A 17,874-nucleotide genomic window follows, 5' to 3' on the forward strand; every position below is an offset into this window, starting at 1 on the left:
AATAAGTATGGTTTAATTGCATGGTGAGATTCCAAATCGACTTTTCTTTTCTTTTTTAAAATAATTTTATTGGGGGCTCATACAACTCTTATCACACTCTATATGTACATCAATTGTATAAAGCAAATTTGTACATTCCTTGCCCTCATCATTCTGAAAACATTTGCTCTCCACATAAGCCTCTGGCCAAATGGGCGTTTTGTCAAAAGACAGGCTGGGTTTACACCAGGTCAAGCACCAGGCTTGGGGTGTGGTGGTGGTTTCTTTCTAATGTTTCTTTTCATCTGTACCACTTATTAATTTATAGAAGTTCAATCCATCTGTTTATCCAATCTTTGAATCTAAAATCAATAATTACAGAACAGGTGACATTGATTTCTGAAGCTTAATAGCAGTAATGTCAATCTTTTAAAAATGACAAATGTACATTTGAGACAGAAAAATGTATAACACTATTATCTAACTGCTTAAAAAAATAAGTGCCTTATAATGGATTTGATAGTGTAGATTCTTATCAAGTGGATCAATTAGTGTGCTAGTACGGCACTAATGAAAACCAAAGCATGTGTTAAATCCACAAGAGTCAGTGATGTTCTGTAACCAGAATAGCATCCGTAGTTCAGGCAAACATTCTAAAATGGGCAAGAGGCAGTAGGGGTAGAAGTGGGGTGGATCAGTGTAGATGTGCTCTCTACCACCCGAAAGGTCAATAGTGTACCTTTCTGTTTAAAGGGAACATTATTATCTGAAACCCCTTGAGTTGAAGCTGATAGTCTTTAATTTAATGTTTCCTTTTAAAAAACAATTTAGAATGATGGTGCACTATTTAGGGGGGCATTTAGAAACATGCAGGACCTCATTTAATAATGGAATCTTTAAAAAAAAACCTAGCGAGCAAGATAATTTTTCTGTTAGTTAGAGAGACATTGAACGAGCGTTCTGGCTGACGTCCAAACTGTGGCTTGCCACAGCCACTACTGGCAAGTAACTTTCTCCAGCCAAACCTGTTCTGCCTGTAAAGAGTAAACACTTGCAACGCTCTCGATTTAAAAGGACGCCATGGATAGTTTCGAAAAGCCAATGGCAATTGTTTATTTGTGTGGTGTCCATTTCTTAACGATTTATTAGAGCGCTTCCTTTCCCCACCTCCATATTGAATTTTTACAAACAGTTACGGCGCTTGATGTTATCCAGCTAAAGTCTGAATCAGCATTTGAACTTTAGCTGTCCATTATAGAAAAATTTAATGACATAGAGTACATGTAAAAAAAACCCTCAGAAGATAAAGTTTTCATCTTTAGGATCAGTAGTTATTCTTGATTAGATTTTGTTCTTCCTCTTATGTTAAAAAAGATGCTTAATGAACAATTAGAAGGCAGAGATCATTACACAGCTCTTGCAAATAAAGTCAAGCTCCGTGCTATTTTGTTTTACACAAATGAAATGAACGGCTTCTAAATATATTCCCCATAGCTGTTAAATTAAAACAGAAAAACAAAACAGAAAAATCAATGCACATGTGATATAGCCGCAAAAGACTTCTTATTTCATTGGTGTTTAACACAATGGGGTTAGTATTAAAGGAAGACAAATCCTAGTACATTCGTAAATGGCTTTGTTACTTTGTAATGGCTCAATGCAGTCAGGCATACACTACAGGCATTAATGGCTGGAGATTTTTAAAGGTTCACTAGATTTTAGTTTGTACTACATACTATACAGTAAAAAACCTGATTAGGCAATGCAGCTAATATTGACAGAAAAACATTAATACAGATCTAAACCTTTATCATACAAACGTTTCAAGCAGGACCACTGCAAGTCAGAAAAAAAATCAGTCAAAGTTAGACAACAAATAATTATTCATGGAAGATCAAATAGCTGAAGAGTTACTTTTTGAGAATGCATGTTCCCTTTGATCATAAAGCGCTCCTGTGCTGATAGCAAGTCCACCCCAGGAGGGAATTTGGCAAGGTCCAGGACTATTCCCTTGTGAAAAGGCAGAGGAAGAACACACACAGCAGCCGGACTTCCGTGTTCTAGAGTGTTTAGCTCACCCTTTCTTTCAACATGGTTTCTTGCTCTCTGGCGCCTAGTAGGCGGCTGAGCAAGAGATGCGGCAATTGGCACTGGGACCATGCTGAGGAGAACACCCGGTCAGAAAGGGGAGGTGTCAACTGCAACAGGCGTTAGAGTGCCTGGCACACTGCGCTTTTCAAGGCTGACATGCAGAGCGAAACGATTGAGAATTACTTTGTAGGAGCATTCGCAGCTAGGTAACAAATAAAACTCGTATCTTGTGCATGCTAGGAGTGAAAGGTCCTCAAGGAAAGGAACCAAAGCCAAACTCAAAAGGAAAGGACAAGAAAGGAAAGTTACAGTGACCATTCCTGGGAACTTACTCAGAGTCTTTGTTCCATAACCGTCGTCACCTAATCCGGGGATGTCCTGCATGGAAGTCCCCAGAGAGAGCAATGAGAGGAAGAACAGCCACGGAAGAGGAAGGCAGAAGTCAGTGGAGTTGAAACGGGTACTACCATGACAGACTGTGCTGCCTGAGCAATCTGGATCCCCCGGGCGCCCTTCTGAAATCACTGGTGTTCCAGATTCCCTAGGCTCGTGACAGTGACGAAGGCGATTTAGTTTCCGAATTGTAACGATTAAGCAGGTGCAGTTTTGCCCAATAATCCACTCCACATTTCATGATGCATTTGAAGTGAGGCATCCACCAATACACGTTTGCTTGCTCAGCAGCTAGTTGAGTATGGACTGGTGGGTGGGAGGGGAAGATCTGATGGTGAACGTAACGTAACCCCTCCCCATTAGACAGACACGTATGTGGCAACAGATTCCAGCATTTCTGCCCAGAAAAGAATTGGTCTTCAGCCTTAGAGAGTCGCGTCATAGAAAAGGCACAGCAAGCCCCAGTCGTGGTCACGGACCCATGCTGACCGGCAGGGAAGGCCCAGGTCCTGTCAGCGCCGCCACGGCATTCTGCAAAGAAAAGAGGCGTCCCGGGAAGGATCCAGACTGCAGTCAACACTGGTCACCGTAGTAAGACCTGACCTGCCTGCCTGCCGGTGTGTGTTTGCCTAGGCGTGTGGCGTGGGCGGGCGTGTTTTGCCCGTGAAGAGTTGTTTTCCACCTCTTGTGTGGCATGTGACATTATCTTTGAGAATCTACTTACGTTCGGGATCACTGGTTTCCTGCTCACTCTGCTCCTTGTTCTTGTAGAATGGGAATTTTCGTGAAAAGATGAAGCTCTTTTTACGCTTGTCATTGAATGACTGTGAAGGAGAAAAGGCATGGGGCAAAAACAGGGGACGTCTAATTGTTGTCACACGCATGCTGACAAAACTAGCTTGTAAAAGCAGAGAGAGCTGGAGTGACGCGAGTGGATACTCCACACGGGGGCCAGAGGGCATTTTCCCAGGAGTGTATGTCCTGAACGATGACACCTGAGATGAATCGTCTTTCTAAGTACTGTGATCTAGTTGCAGTTGCATTATGATGGAGGAAACGGGTCTTAAATTGGAGGGCGAAGACCCAGAGCCTGTATCCTGGCTCTACTGTTGCTAGTCATGGCCTTACACTGGGGAATCAGTTTCTCCGACCCTCAGGATTTTCACCTACAAAATGAGGGCAATGATGATAGGAACTCTTCCATTAGACAGTAGACACACAACATGCTACACAGTGATCGTCTCTATTATCATTGGGCAGAAAAGACGTTATTAGGGAAACTGGTTTTCTTTGCAGCGTGGAGATGTCTTTTTAAAGCCCATAGATGCTGAGTTCTGCTAAACGTCACTGAAACGCCACACGGGCTTATGATGCGCGGTGATTAATGGTGATTCAAGGCAGTTTGACCCCAGGTCCTCATTTTGCAGTCACCAGGAGGAGGCACAGAGAGGCTGAGCCCTTGGCTGATGGCACAGAGCCTGTGGCGATTGCCAAACAGAAGTTGAGAGTGTTCTGCAGGAACACAAACTTAATATTCACTCAGCAGTGGTCACCCCTCTTTGTATTTGGACAAGATAAAAGTACTGCCCTTCAGACCTACACAACTGCATTTGAATTATGTACACTTTAAAAATGTTAACCTCTCTATTTCTATATCATGTGCTCACTCAGAAGGTACCCTCAGCAAACACTATGCACTCCCTGCTGCTGTTCCTCTCCTCTGTGGGGTTCTTTGAGAACTGTGTTCAGAGGCACATGACAAGCTATAGGCCATGCAAGTCTCATTAATCTCTTATTCACATATCATTTAAAAAATGTCTTGCCAGCTTCATTACAAGACTTACTTGACTGATTGGGCCCTGAAGGTTTTTTGGCTGCTTAACAAAATTAAAATTGCTATCAAACACAATTTGTTATCACATGGGTATTCAAATAAATGCGCCCAAGATGCTGAGGGGAGCTTGGCAGGTTATTCTAAAGCAGCTGTATTAGTGTCAGCTGGCGGAGTAAATGTAGAGCCAACAGAGGGAATACTTGCAAGAAAAGAGTGACTGCTTGGATCTAGGTCTCTGGGCCACTGGTTGAAATCCAGGCCTTGCCTTAAGGATTTGAAGCTTACCAAAATGGTATGAAAGACTGGATTACATACCCATTTTGGTAAGGCACGAAAATACGGTCACTCAGAATGCCTTGCTTTTGTAGATAGTAGGAACTTTTCCCCGTCAGTGGGTACAAAAGGAGTATCCTGTGAGGCATTATTATTCTGTCCCTAGCGTCAACAGTGTTGTCATTTGCCCCTGAGGATCAGCGCACCCACAGACGGGGCTGGGCATCCTTTCAAATGTTCTCAGGCCCGTACGGGGCTAGTAATGGCGGCTGCGTCACTCCACTTTCATGCCACTTTTACATTTCAAGCACATTTACACATTATTAACTGAAAATAAAATAAAAAATACCATGTAACAATTAATGACACGTGACATTGTAAGAGATGTTACACATTCAATTTCAACAGTATGGATGACTTGTCATGCAAAAAATAACCAAAATAAATTTTCATGCAAATACAAAACAGCGCCAAGTGAAGTGAAGCCTGAAGTCACAATGTGGACACAGATGGACAATGTGGTAGAGGGCTTCGGGAGCCTGACATGAGGCTGCATGCAAGCCACGTCACTGAAATTGCCTCACAGGGGGTTCAAAGGAAAATGGAAATGTGTTGTCTGTGATTAACTCCTTTATATTTCCAACACAAGGAATGTCAAGTGTTAACATTTCCCCAATATGAAAATGTTGTGTATCATGAGTCATCTGAGTGGGACATAGTACTGCTGAAGACCACACTTCTTAAAAGAAACAACAATACATAATTCTTGAAAGCCCAAATGATCTAACATTGAATCCTACTACCCCAAGTGACTTGTATTGGAATTGGAGGTTAAGCGTCTAGATTGGCAGACCCCAAACTGAATGACCACTTTAGTTACAAGTCCCACTTTTCATGGGTCTTCAATCAAACATTGCAGCTCTAAGAGGCTGTATATCTGGTTCATAATGCTGTAACACACACATATACATATATATATTTAATAGACATGTAGAATACCATTATATAAACTTCTTTGCTGCTGTAATTTTAAAATTTTAATTTAGAAAAGCAAAATCTGTTACAGGAGTGTTAGGTGAGAATAATAAATTAGCACTTTACTATTTATAGAAAACAGGCATCTAACGCAACCGAAGGCCGGCTTACAGCTTTATTCTTACACTCGCTCACTCCTGTCCTTTCTCTTTTGACAGTGTCTTAAGTCCATTGCTTCCCGGCAGGAATCCTTAAAGAACTGGAACGTCTTTTAATGGAGACTTTGGAAATATCAATCACATGAGGGAAAAGGGGCAGCTTGGCACGTCTAAGAATTTCATTTTGGAATCTGACTTTGGTCTTTTGAGTTTTGAGGAATAAAAGCTGTAAAACGATTGATTGAGCACCACGTGCCAGGCATGATTGGTTCTAACAGATTTGCCATTATTTCTATGAGGCCAGTGAGCAAATTGAAGTTTTCAAAACCTCTGTCGCGGGATACCCAGGGTCACACAGTTGGTCATCATGGAGTCAGGATTTCAATTTTCAAATGTTCTTACTCACAGATACTACTAATGTCCTGAATGTGAGAAGTTCCTGGAACCTGAGCCTGATTTCAGCCTGTTACTTGGCATTACCCTCTCCTAAATGATCTACACGCTGTCAAGGGTCCAGGAACTTCGTGTGTGGCATTATTTACGTCACCATGTGCTATCAGGTTCAACAACCTCTTTGCTGATTATCCTATTAATATATTTTTAAACGATCTGTTCATATTGTTCAGAGCTCTATTTTCTTCCTCTTGATTATGATGATGTTGTAAAGAAACACAGCATCAGTGTGACAGTCTATAGGTGACAGTGAACAGCCAAATTTCCAGACTAGGCAAGTTTAGAGAGACATAAAGGTAGGTCGATTAGCGGCTACTTAGGGACAGGGTGTTGGGGGGGAGGGAATGGCAGCGACTGAATATAAAGTTTCCTCGAGACAGAGAAATGTTCTAAAACTAAATTATGGTAAAGGTTGTATAAGTCTGTGAATGTGATACAAATGTGATATACTTTATATGGGTATATCACATGTAGGTTTAGACAAATCTGAATAGGAACTGCTAGTCTGTAAACAATCACACCATGTTTATGCCAAATAAAATTGTAAACATGTAAAAAATCTTTGAGAGGAAGCCATTCTCACTAACTCTCGCAATTATTCAGATATATGAGAGGAGTTTGAAAAGTTAGCGGGGGGGGGGGGGGGAACCTGAATTAAAAGGTAATTGGACTTTTCTACAAAAGTTTTAAAGGCTTCCAGTCTTCATACATGCCTTCCAGTTTTCCATTTCTCTGTTAAATGAATACCTTTCATGTTGTGACAGACATTGGAACATGTAAACCAGGAATAGTACACCCTGCCACACAAACATTTACAACTTGTTAAGCAAATGGCATGGGATTGTCCGGCCCGATCTCAAGATGTAGAAGTACCAATAGTGAACTGGCTTACGACAAAATAGACGTTTCATTTTGTGAAGCAAGCAAGCAAGCAAAACCTCAAATCACCATCTCTCCAACAGAAAGTTCAAAGTCTCACACACATAGGAGTGAATCTTGGCATCAGATTGTTCTCTGTTTTGCTGAGAAAACTTTTAAAGTCAGGGACCTGTTTTAGGATTTCTTATCTTCTTGTTTCCAATGTCTCCACCTTCAACACTGTCATATTTCTAAAATGTCACCTCGCTGACACAAATCTGTGCAGAATTTAGATTCGGATTTATTCTGAGCTCAGCTATACCTTGTATGTGTGTGGCTTCTTTATCTTTTTAAATGGTTCTTTCCTCTTCTCTGCCCCCTCCAATAATTATGTTCCCCTTGGAGAATTATTACTGAGCCCCCATTTTGCATTATACCTATTATAGTTTTATACTGGAAAGAAGAGTATTTGAAAATTAGAGGTTCAAAAACAAGTATTGTTTCAAAAGAGAAGACACTAAGAGAAAGGCAGCAGTTAGGAGATAGATTTGTTGCCAGAGATGTGTGTGTATGGTTGTGTGTACACACATGTGCGGATGTACATTTAGACTTCTGTTGGCCCCATGTGACGGAGTAGAACTGCCCCAGAGGTTGGTTATAGGAGCAGATTGTCAAGTAATTCCCTGCAGAACAGTTGTGGGTTCAAACTGCCAACCTTCAGGTAAGGTTGCTTTCACCTTGTGCCACCCTGGTTCTTGATGTGTCTGTCATGTTGCCTGGTTCAAACGGAATTATTTTTGCAGTCCTAATGAATCATTAGATCTGGGCATTGAGCATCAACAGCTGTTAACATCACACAAAAGAGATGACCGTACATGTTTCCTGATGAAGAAGAACAAAACAGTAGCTACCAATTTAGCCCTCACATTCCAGCTCCCCAAACCAAACAATGAATGTGAATCAAGTCTCAAGACCAAGTACTAGTTCATAGTAACTATAGAAGACCACGGATAAGTATACAGAGGGATCCAATCCGCAAAATTGGGAGTGTGGAAACCTCTGCAGAGGCTATATGACTAAGTTTCTTCAAAAATACAGACAGTAAGAAGATAAGAGGTAGATCCTTTAGTTTAGAAATAGAGATACGAAAGAAAAAGAAAGAAAGAAAGATACTCATCAAGCAAGTACACTGAGTAGACTTCATTTGGATCTCCATTCAAATAAGTTGTAAAACAAAGAGCAGTATCCATCTCATTAAGAACAAAATCCAAAATCTGTAATAATGCCTACAAGGTTCTACTAAAATCTAGCTCCTGGCTACCACTTTGATCTGATCTGCTTAACCCCCTCCAGCCCCCATTGGTTTCTTCTCATTATAAGCTGGCTTTGTTCCCTCGTGTTACTCTCCTTGAATGCTCTCAGCACAAGTTGGTTTTAGGGACCAACTCTTTAACCTTCGTGCTTGTAACATTGTTTCCTCAGGAGGCTTAAGTCCACACTTCTGATCTAACGTATGGACTCTATCTAAAATAGCCCTCCCCTAACACTCTCCCCCACCCCCACCATAAATGTACTTGTCTATTGCCTGTTAGCCCCGTGGGAATGCAAAGTGCCTAAAGTTAGGACTCATGCTTTTGTTCACTAATGTTTCCCTAGTACGTAGAACAGTGTGTGGCACAGAGTAGATGCTTTATAAATATTTTTTGAATTAATGTTCCAAAACCCTTGGTGGTTACAATTTTTCTAGCACTTACCACTGTATTTTTATCTTAGTCTCCCATATACAATATAGACTATTAACTACTTGAAGGTAGAACTTTATTGTTTTTATTGCGATAAATATATATGTAACAAAACACTGAATATAAATATTTACTTTTTATGAAGTCCTGTTTCTCTGTTTTGCTGCATATGTGTCCGGTATCGTATCTAAGAATCTATCACTGAAAACTAGGCTTCAGAGCATTACAGCTATATTTTGTTCAGAGTTTGCTGACTTTACTTCTTACTTTTATGTATTTAATCCACTTGGAGTTTTCAGATATGTTGTGAAGGATGAATCCTACGTAGCTCCTTTTTATGTGGAAACCCAGGGTACCCGCACCATTTATCAGAGAAATGACTCTTCCTCTGCTGGATGGGTTAACCTTCTGAGCTTCGTCCCTGCACACATCCTGTCCTGTCCGTCTCCTTTGATGGAGGCATCGAAGGAGCGCGCACCTCCCTGGTGGTGTGGTGTCCACTGTTTGCATCAAAGGGCCTGAGGCCGGGGCTGAATTCAGTTCCAGGACTGAAGAATTTTTTGGTGTGTGTGTTATTTTTTAATTTTAAAAACATTTTATTAGGAGCTCTTTACAGATATTATTACAATCCATAGTTCCATTAGATGAAGCATATTGTATAATTGCTGCTATCCTCATTTTCAAAATATTTTCTTTTCTTCTTGAACTCATTGATAGTAGCTCCCCTTTATTCCCTTCCCCACCCACGCCCCCCAGCCCCCAATATATTATTATTGTTGCTTCTATTCTTTTCTTTTTGGCCGTAACTTCCAGCATCCCATGCATCCAATCACCTAAAATTCTGATGTTTATTTCCTTTGAGAGGGATTGTACAGTCATCTTGCTATCCGTTCTCCCTTGCCCCCTCTACCCCACCCCACCTCCCATATCCTCAGGGAGTCATCACTCCCCTTACTCCTTCTCAGGGGTTTATCTATCTTGACTTTCATGCAGATAGAAAGATCTTGATAGTACCAGTGTACATACTCAGGTCTAGCAAGATTAGTAAGGTAAAACTAGGGCCATAAGAGTGGGAGGAGGAAGTTTTACAGAGCTAGAGGAGAGGTGTGTGTTTCAGCAGTGCTCTAGGGCACCCTGGATGTATCATCCCTTCCATACGGCCCTTCTGTGAGGGCTGTCCCATTATTTGACAGATGGGTTTGGGGTAGCACCTCATGATCACACAGGCTGGCATGCTTTTTCCATGTGGGCTTTCCTGCTAGATGGCTGTTTGTTTAATTTCAAGCGCCACAGCCTTGGGAATTTCACCAGCCTCTGTTAGAACAGTACACCCTGTCTTTTTAATTATTTTGAGATTTGACGGTCCAGCACTGCATACAGCATATGTATATATAGGCAGGGGGCGGCCTTGTTTGTCTCCTAGCGGCCAAGGTGTCTTTCAGTTGAATTTGGAACTGCTGCATATGGTTTTCGTTTAGCTTTACTTTAGAGCAAAAAGGGCTGGAGAAATTTTCAATGACGTGCACCAAGTGAAGGTGATTGTGCCGAAGAACTTGCGAATACGGGTTGGTGTAGTCATTTCAAAATGAGGACAACTAAATGCTCCCCCCCACCCCAACTACCACGATCCGAATTCTACCTTGCAAGTCTGGATAGAACAGAGGTTGTACACTGGTGCAGAGAGGAGCTGGAGGCACAGGGAATCCAGAGTGGATGATACCTTCAGGACCAGGGGTGTGAGGGGCGATACTAGGAGGGTAGAGGGTGAGTGGGTTGGAAAGGAGGAACCCATTACAAGGATCTACATGTGACCTCCTCCCTGGGGCGGACAACAGAAAAGGGGGTGAAGGGAGACGCCGGATAGGGCAAGATATGACAAAATAATAATTTATAAATTATCAAGGGCTCATGAGGGAGGGGGGAGCGGGGAGGGAGGGGAAAAAAGAAGACCTGGTGCAAATGGCTTAAGTGGAGAGCAAATGCTTTGAAAATTATGAGGCCAAAGAATGTACAGATGTGCTTTATACAATTGATGTATGAGGATTGTGATAAGAGTTGTATGAGCCCCTAATGTTTAAAAAAATTAGGACAAATTTGCATAACATTAAAGGGCAAATCATCAGTCAATCAGATGTTTATAATCTTGGGACTGCTTGTACATAACACATGTATATTCAATTCACTTGACATTAATTCTTTTGGTTTTAAATATTAGCAAAATGAAAACTTCAGGAAAGCGCTTCCTGCTTTCTTGATTACTATTTTCACTTCAGGTGATTTCCACCCTGAGTAATCAGGAATTAAATCTAAGACAGATACCAGACGATGTCAGGAGGTGAAATTGCTAGTGTGGCAGCTATTTCCTATGAATCTGTTGCTGAAATCTGTAATGGTGCTCTCTTCTTACTTTTGACGGGCCTGTTCAAAATTTCCCTCACGTTATAGATTATATCCTAAGTAGGCCACAGCATTTCCATTTTCCTCTTGGAGGCGAGGGAACAGGATCTCTCCATGAGATTAAAATTCTGAGAGAAAAGGGGAGGGTTAAAGAGCCTAACCTTTTCCGGTATGACCCGCATGACAGACAGAAGCTGTGTTAAGGAGTTGAGAGGGCTTCTGCTCCAAGGGGAGGCATTGGAAACTAGGGTTGGGTGACCGGGTATCCCGTCTGGTTTTGCCATGGCTCCTGCTCTGAGCGGAGCCCCTCGACTGTACAACTCCAGAGGCAGCATTCACATTGTGGCAACCACATAGCATCCGTGACACAGGAGGGTTAATTGTACTGGAAAAATCTCCTAGATGTAAGGAATGGCTGAAGCACTCAATGAGATGGACAGAGTGGTGTGGCCAGACCCCACTAGAACTAGAATCAAAGATTTCAAGGCCCTTGGGATTTGATAAGTCGATGTCCCTGCTGAGTAGCTCCTTCTATGCTGTGGTAAGCAAAGCCAGTCCCAAGCCCTTAGCTTGTTATCTCATGGTTCTCCCTGCACCCAGAGAGCACTAGCCAGAGTCAGCCACTGGTGTTGAAAAAACAGTGAACAAAACTGACAATCCATTAACTTAAATGACCAAGAGAAAAGGGACAACTCAAATGACTAAACATAAGAAAGGGAATATAACTATATATAAACGTGATTATCAGAGAGGGTTATGAACAATTATATTCTCATAAATTTGCTGACTACTGAAACTGACTGAAGCAGAAACTGAAAATTGGAGTAGGCTTAAGTAATTAAAACACATGACTTGACAGGTGAATTCTACCAAACATCTAAAGAAGAATATCATTTTTTAAAGATCATTTTATTAGGGCCTCATACAACTCTTATCACAATTCATACATACTTAAATTGTGTAAAGCACATTTGTACATTCATTGCTCTCATTATTCTCAAAACATTTGCTCTCCAGTTAAGCCCCGGCCTCAGCTCCTCATTTTCCCCCCAGAATACCAATTCTATATTCAAACTCACACACAAAAAATAAGGGAGCCAGTTTCCAACTTGCTCACTAAGGCCAGAAAACCAGGCAAGGTCTGTCACAAGAAAAGAGACTACAAACCAATAGCTCTTATATGCAGAATGACTGAACGCTCATCAAATGGTTTCCCACAGTTGTATTTCATTGTCTTCCAATGAAAGTAATATTTTGGGCTATTCATAGGGGTAGGTTTCTACAAGTTGAACAACTGAGTTAAATTTTGGATAATTTGGCAAGATTCAAAAAATTACTCAAGGGTCTGCACTACATTGACATTACTATCAACAATTATTTATTCTTAATTTATGACCGGTCCTAATGAAGTACCAAAAAGTCCCTTTGCACTGCCGACACCCCCTCCTGCCCTCATGTAGCGCTTACATTATAATTTCAGGCTTCTGCGCAAACTACATCCTAAGCCTGGTGAGTTCAATAGTGGACTGCTAACCAAAAGGTCTGTGGTTTGAGAGGAGAAAAATGAGGCTGTCAGCACCTGGAAATATTTACAGTCTGTGAAATCCTATCTAGGGTCAGTACGATTCAGAATTGACCGACAAGGTTTCATTCTTACAGTCAAAAGCGAGATTTACTCCTTTCTGAAAAATGGATCATCAAGTCATGGTTTCCTGCCCTGACATTCCCGACTTGACGAGGTGCAAGTATCTGCTGCCGCACTCCTGAAAGCACTGTCGTAAGCAAATTACTTTGAATCTTTCTGAAACATAGCTTTTGTTACTTCATCCTTTCGAATGGGACAGCGCGAGGGGCTTCTGTGATCAGTTCTCTGCATCATGGACGTGGTGACGCGCCAGAGGGGGCGTGAGACTCTTGCATCTCATTTCTTCAGTTCCGGGCATGTCAGTTCAATCTCTGCGCCATTTCCACTGCTGTCTTCTCTCGCATTTCTAACGTTATTTATCTCTTGAACCTTCACAGCCGTATATACCTACATATATGCGTAAGCCAGACCATGTGCTGGAGACTAACGCCGCAATAAAGGGGCAGTTTTATAAGTCACTAGTCTAAGGAGCCGTGGTGCATTAAGTCTGGGGGTCAGCAGTTCAAATCTACCAGCCACTTCCTGCGAGAAAGAGGAGGCTGTCTGCTCCCATAAAGATCCAGTCTTGAAAACCTTGGGGAGCATTTTCCCTCTGTCCCCCAGGATCATTATTCTGGCAGTGGGTTTGGTTGGTACAGTATGACAGCATGTGCAAGACACTACCGGGACATGGGCAGGGCAGAAGAAACACTATGGCAGAGGAGGACAGGCAAGCAGGAAGCAAATGGTGAGCTGCCTATTGAAGGACTATCACTGCCTACATGGAACAGGGAGAAGGAGGGAAGCCCTTCTCCCAGCAAAAGGATACAGGCCAAGTTCTTACCTGAGAACTGTAAAGGTGTCTTCTCTCCAATTAGACCCTTGGGAAGTACTTGTGGATTCTCCCAGGGCACGGCAGAGGCTGCGGGCACAGTGGCGGCCTCGGCAATGTTGGGTGAAGGAAAAATTGACTGGCAGCTCTTTGAACATGGCAGGCTTTCTCCATGACAGGTGCGGCCAGCGCCACAATGTCTTCCCAGACCTTTAAGTGAGAGCCACTCCCAGGGCTAAGAGCCTAGTCCTGTGCTGTGCCACCTCTTGGCTGCCTACATTTTCTGCTCCATAGTCTTCTTGCTAATAAGCTTGATCCATGTCAGCGATTGTATGACCTTCACAATATTTCACCTTCATCCTAAACTTGAGACTATTTATTATCTACTTCACCTTTTCCACACCATCATGACTTATAGCACATGGCACTCAGAGACATCACTCACAACCCAAATCTCTCCACCTACAAAACTCTTTTTGTGATTTATTCCAAGTCCCACAGTGTGGCACTTAGGGACCCCACCTCCAAGGGGAGCAACATTCAGTGCTTTTTTTTGGCTCTTCCTTTTTGAACTGCATCCCACAAACGTGCTAAGCCCCTTCTTTGGTCAAAGGTGACAGATCATGCTTGACTTTTAAAAAAGACTGAATGAAGAAATACACTTTGTAATACCTCACGTATACCTCACACTAACTCGCAAAGAACTTTTACATGTGAAAAAATGGAATTAAAAAATGATATGTTAGGTTTTCAAAGTCCCCCCCTACTTTTGATACAACCTCCCAGGAATATAAGAGATGGGCTGGGACAAAGAGCCCCAGGCAGGGACATGACACCTGGTTATAAGTGCAGCCATCTTTTTTTTTATCAGGGCAATGGGCAAATATATAGACTGTCTGTGCTACCCAAACAGAGAATGGGCCTGTCGCCTTGCATCTACCTGTCTATGAGTACACACTGTATAAAGTCTCTTTATGAGTCACTTAAGAGATGGCTCTGAAGAGTATTTTATGCCAATATTTACAGTCACAATGTTTCCTCTACTGGGTCACTCCATCTTCCAAAAGGGTCAGGCTGAGTACTGTCCTCTCGGAATGATGATGACATGCTGTAGGAACTGACAGATGGCATTTTGCTTCCTACTACCTCCTGTCAAGGGAGCCATAGTGGTATATTGGGTTAGACTGCTCACTGCTGAGTCCGAAGTTTCGAAACCACCAGTTACTCCATGGGAGAAAGAAGAGGCTCTCTACTCCCATAAAGAGTTAGTCTTCAAAACCCACAGGGGCAGTTCTACTGGGTCCTATAGGGTCATTCTGAGTCAGAATTGACTCAATGGCAGTGAGTTTTTGAGACCTGATAGCAACTTTCAGCCAGAGAATAAATGCTTATTTCAGCATCCAAAAGTGACTGAAGGCACTCTAAGAAATTTAGTGCATTAGTAAAGTACTACTATTTGTAATTACAGTTACCCTATAACAAGGGAGAACTGCTTCTGTGGGGCTCCAAGACTCTTAATAGGAGGAATAGAAAGCCTCATCTTTCTCACACAGAGTGCCTGGTGGTTTCAAACTGCGGACCTTGTGGTTAGCAGCCCAACACGTAAGCCACTATGGTACTAGGGTTGCTATGAGTCAGAATTGAGTTGATGGCATTGAGTTTATTTTTTCTAATGCCATGATCAATTGAATAACTCATACTTGAATAGAAGGAGACTGCTCGGCCCGTAGTATCATTTTAGCAGGACGAGTCCCAGAGATTTGGGTCAGAAAAGTGAGACAAGAACACAGGAGTCCTAGTGGTTTCAGTCTCAGGTGTTCTGTCTAGTTCACATTAGATCCACATAGCAACCAGTCCCAGCCAGAGGAGGATACTACATTTCTAATGTGAGTGACCAAAGGGTTTATTTTAAACTTGTGTCAGCTTCTGCTCAAAGTGCAGATCCTTACATGAACAGTACTTGGCTCCCTCTCAGATTTTACAGTGCAGACATGAAAGCTATTAAGACATAAAGGAATAAAACATCCTAAAATATCCCGATACTTCCTTAAGAGTACACCTCTCTCTTTCACTATCTTTTCTGTTTCCTCACAGCTCTTCAAGTCCATTGCTGTTCTTGTAGCAGACACCAGTGGCCACTTGGTAAATCTGTCACCACAGAGGTCCAGTGTCACTTTAAAGGCAGAGAGCTACTTTCATATTCCTTGAAGGCTGCCACCGCCCAGGAAGGCACTTTTGTACAGACATTCCAGTCAGACACCACGTGTGTATGAAAAATTGCACTCGTAGCACATCCAACTGCATCTGGGAAATAGTAAGCAGCTAAGATTGCTGCCCACTCCTCAGCATCAGCACAGGGCTGAAGAGAGACTATACACTGGGGAGAAAAGTGCACTGTAGCAAAATCCCTTCTTGAAAATTCCAGAAAATGGAGCTATTAATACCTGCATATACGCTACTCTAGTGCTACTTATAAACAGGCATGTAAGGGCTTAACATGGTAAATTCTTAATATGTCATATAAATGCTTATATAATGTTACATAGTAATAATCCCTCCCCCCCGACAAAATGAAATCCTATGATCAGGGCACCAATGGCAAATGTGCCGGATGCAAATGAGGAAAGGCTGGGAAGAGGGATTATAAAAGTCCTCAGCCTCCCCCTCTTGGTGACGAGTGTAGGTTGGGTTTCATTTTCCACGTGTCTGTTATGCAAGAATGTGTCTGATGATAATAAACACTGGGAACACAAAATGAGGAGCCAACCATTTAAGCAAATGGTTACTACAGACAAATAATTGCTGAAGTGGAGTACGCATATACAAAAAGGTCTAAAGCCACAAGAGGTGCTGGGGAGACGGTTGGGCGAGTAAGTAGAAAAGTGCAGTTCAGGCAGAGGAAATGTGCTGGGCAGCACGGAGGGGTCAAGCCAACTTTTCTCAAACCTGTGAAAATGAGAAATAGTGGTAAAGGCACTTGGGGCCACAGATGCTCTGAAAAAACCATGCGGCATGTATGAACTACACCAGAACATGAAGGAAACATATATCTTCACAACGAGACACACAACAATATCATAGATGGAAAAAAATGCCGTTGAGAATTTCATTCTTCTCGGGTTAACAGTCAATGTCCATAGAACCAGCAGGCAAGACATCAAATGACATGTTGCATTGGGCCGATCTGTCTGCATTAAAGTATCAAAAAGCAGAACTATCGCCTGGTGGACCAAGGGGTAAGCTTAGACTAAGGACTTAAGCTTTGATGCAGAATACACTAGGGCCTGCCAGAGGAACAAATAGACCCGCATTAGAAGAAATAGTGCAAGATAGGCGGCAAAAAAAATCTGGAGGAGAAAACAGTGGGACCAATGGTTCTGGGGGACATGGGAGAGGGGGAGTTTGGGGGAAAGGAAGTGGTGTTAACAAACTCAGGAACAAGGGAACAACAAGTGATCCAAATCGGTGGTGAGGAGGGTGTAAAAGGCCTGGTAGGGCATGATCAAGGGCAATGTAAATGAGAGGAATTACTGAAACCCATATGAAGGCTGAGCATGATAGTGGGACAAGAAGAAAGTAAAAGGAAATAAAGGAAAGAACTAGGAGGCAAAGGGCATTTATAAATACAGGCATGTACATATGTAAATATATATGACGATGGGTAAAATAGATCTATGTGCATATATTTATAGGTTTAGTATTAAGGTAGAGATGGACATTGGGCCTCCACTCAAGTACTCTCTCAATGCAAGAACACTTTGTTCTATTAAACTGGCATTCTATGATGCTCACCTCCCTGATATAATCGCTGAAGACAAATGGATGCATAAGTAAATGTGGTGAAGAAAGCTGATGGTGTCCACCTATCAAAAGATATAGCGTCTGGGGTCTTAAAGGCTTGAAGGTAAACAAGCGGTCATCTAGCTCAGAAGCAACAAAGCCCACATGGAAGAAACACACCAGCCTGTGTGATCATGTGTCGATGGAATCAGGTATCAGGCATCCAAGAACAAAAATCATATCATTGTGAATGAGGGGGAGTGGGGATCTAAAGCCCATCTGTAGGAAACTGGACATCCCCTTACAGAAGGGTCGTGGGGAAGAGATGAGCCAGTCAGGGTGCAGAGTAGCAATGATGAAAAATACAACTCTCTTCTAGTTCCTAAATGCTTCCTCTCCTCTCCTCCACTATCATGATCCCAATTCTACCTTACAAATCTGGCTCGGCCAGAGGATGTACACTGGTACAGATAGGAACTGGGAAT

The 17,874-nt window shown here is 42.3% G+C and overlaps 1 protein-coding gene across 11 annotated transcripts in view; it reads right to left on the reverse strand.

Moving 5' to 3' along the window:
- Positions 1–17,874, reverse strand: part of DLG2 (discs large MAGUK scaffold protein 2) — a 2,300,776-nt gene that overhangs the window by 24,844 nt on the left and 2,258,058 nt on the right. For 8 of the 11 annotated variants that reach the window (XM_075548681.1, XM_075548686.1, XM_075548690.1 and 5 more), the window contains one exon: positions 2,403–2,448. In XM_075548681.1, the coding sequence (XP_075404796.1) occupies positions 2,403–2,448 (46 nt within the window). Of the gene's footprint in view, positions 1–2,402; positions 2,449–3,187; positions 3,288–17,874 lie in introns of all 11 variants that reach the window. The other 3 variants (XM_075548687.1, XM_075548683.1, XM_075548682.1) reach the window with 1 other exon arrangement.

Source organism: Tenrec ecaudatus, chromosome 4 (assembly GCF_050624435.1).
Source record: "Tenrec ecaudatus isolate mTenEca1 chromosome 4, mTenEca1.hap1, whole genome shotgun sequence".
NCBI lineage: Eukaryota > Metazoa > Chordata > Mammalia > Afrosoricida > Tenrecidae > Tenrec > Tenrec ecaudatus.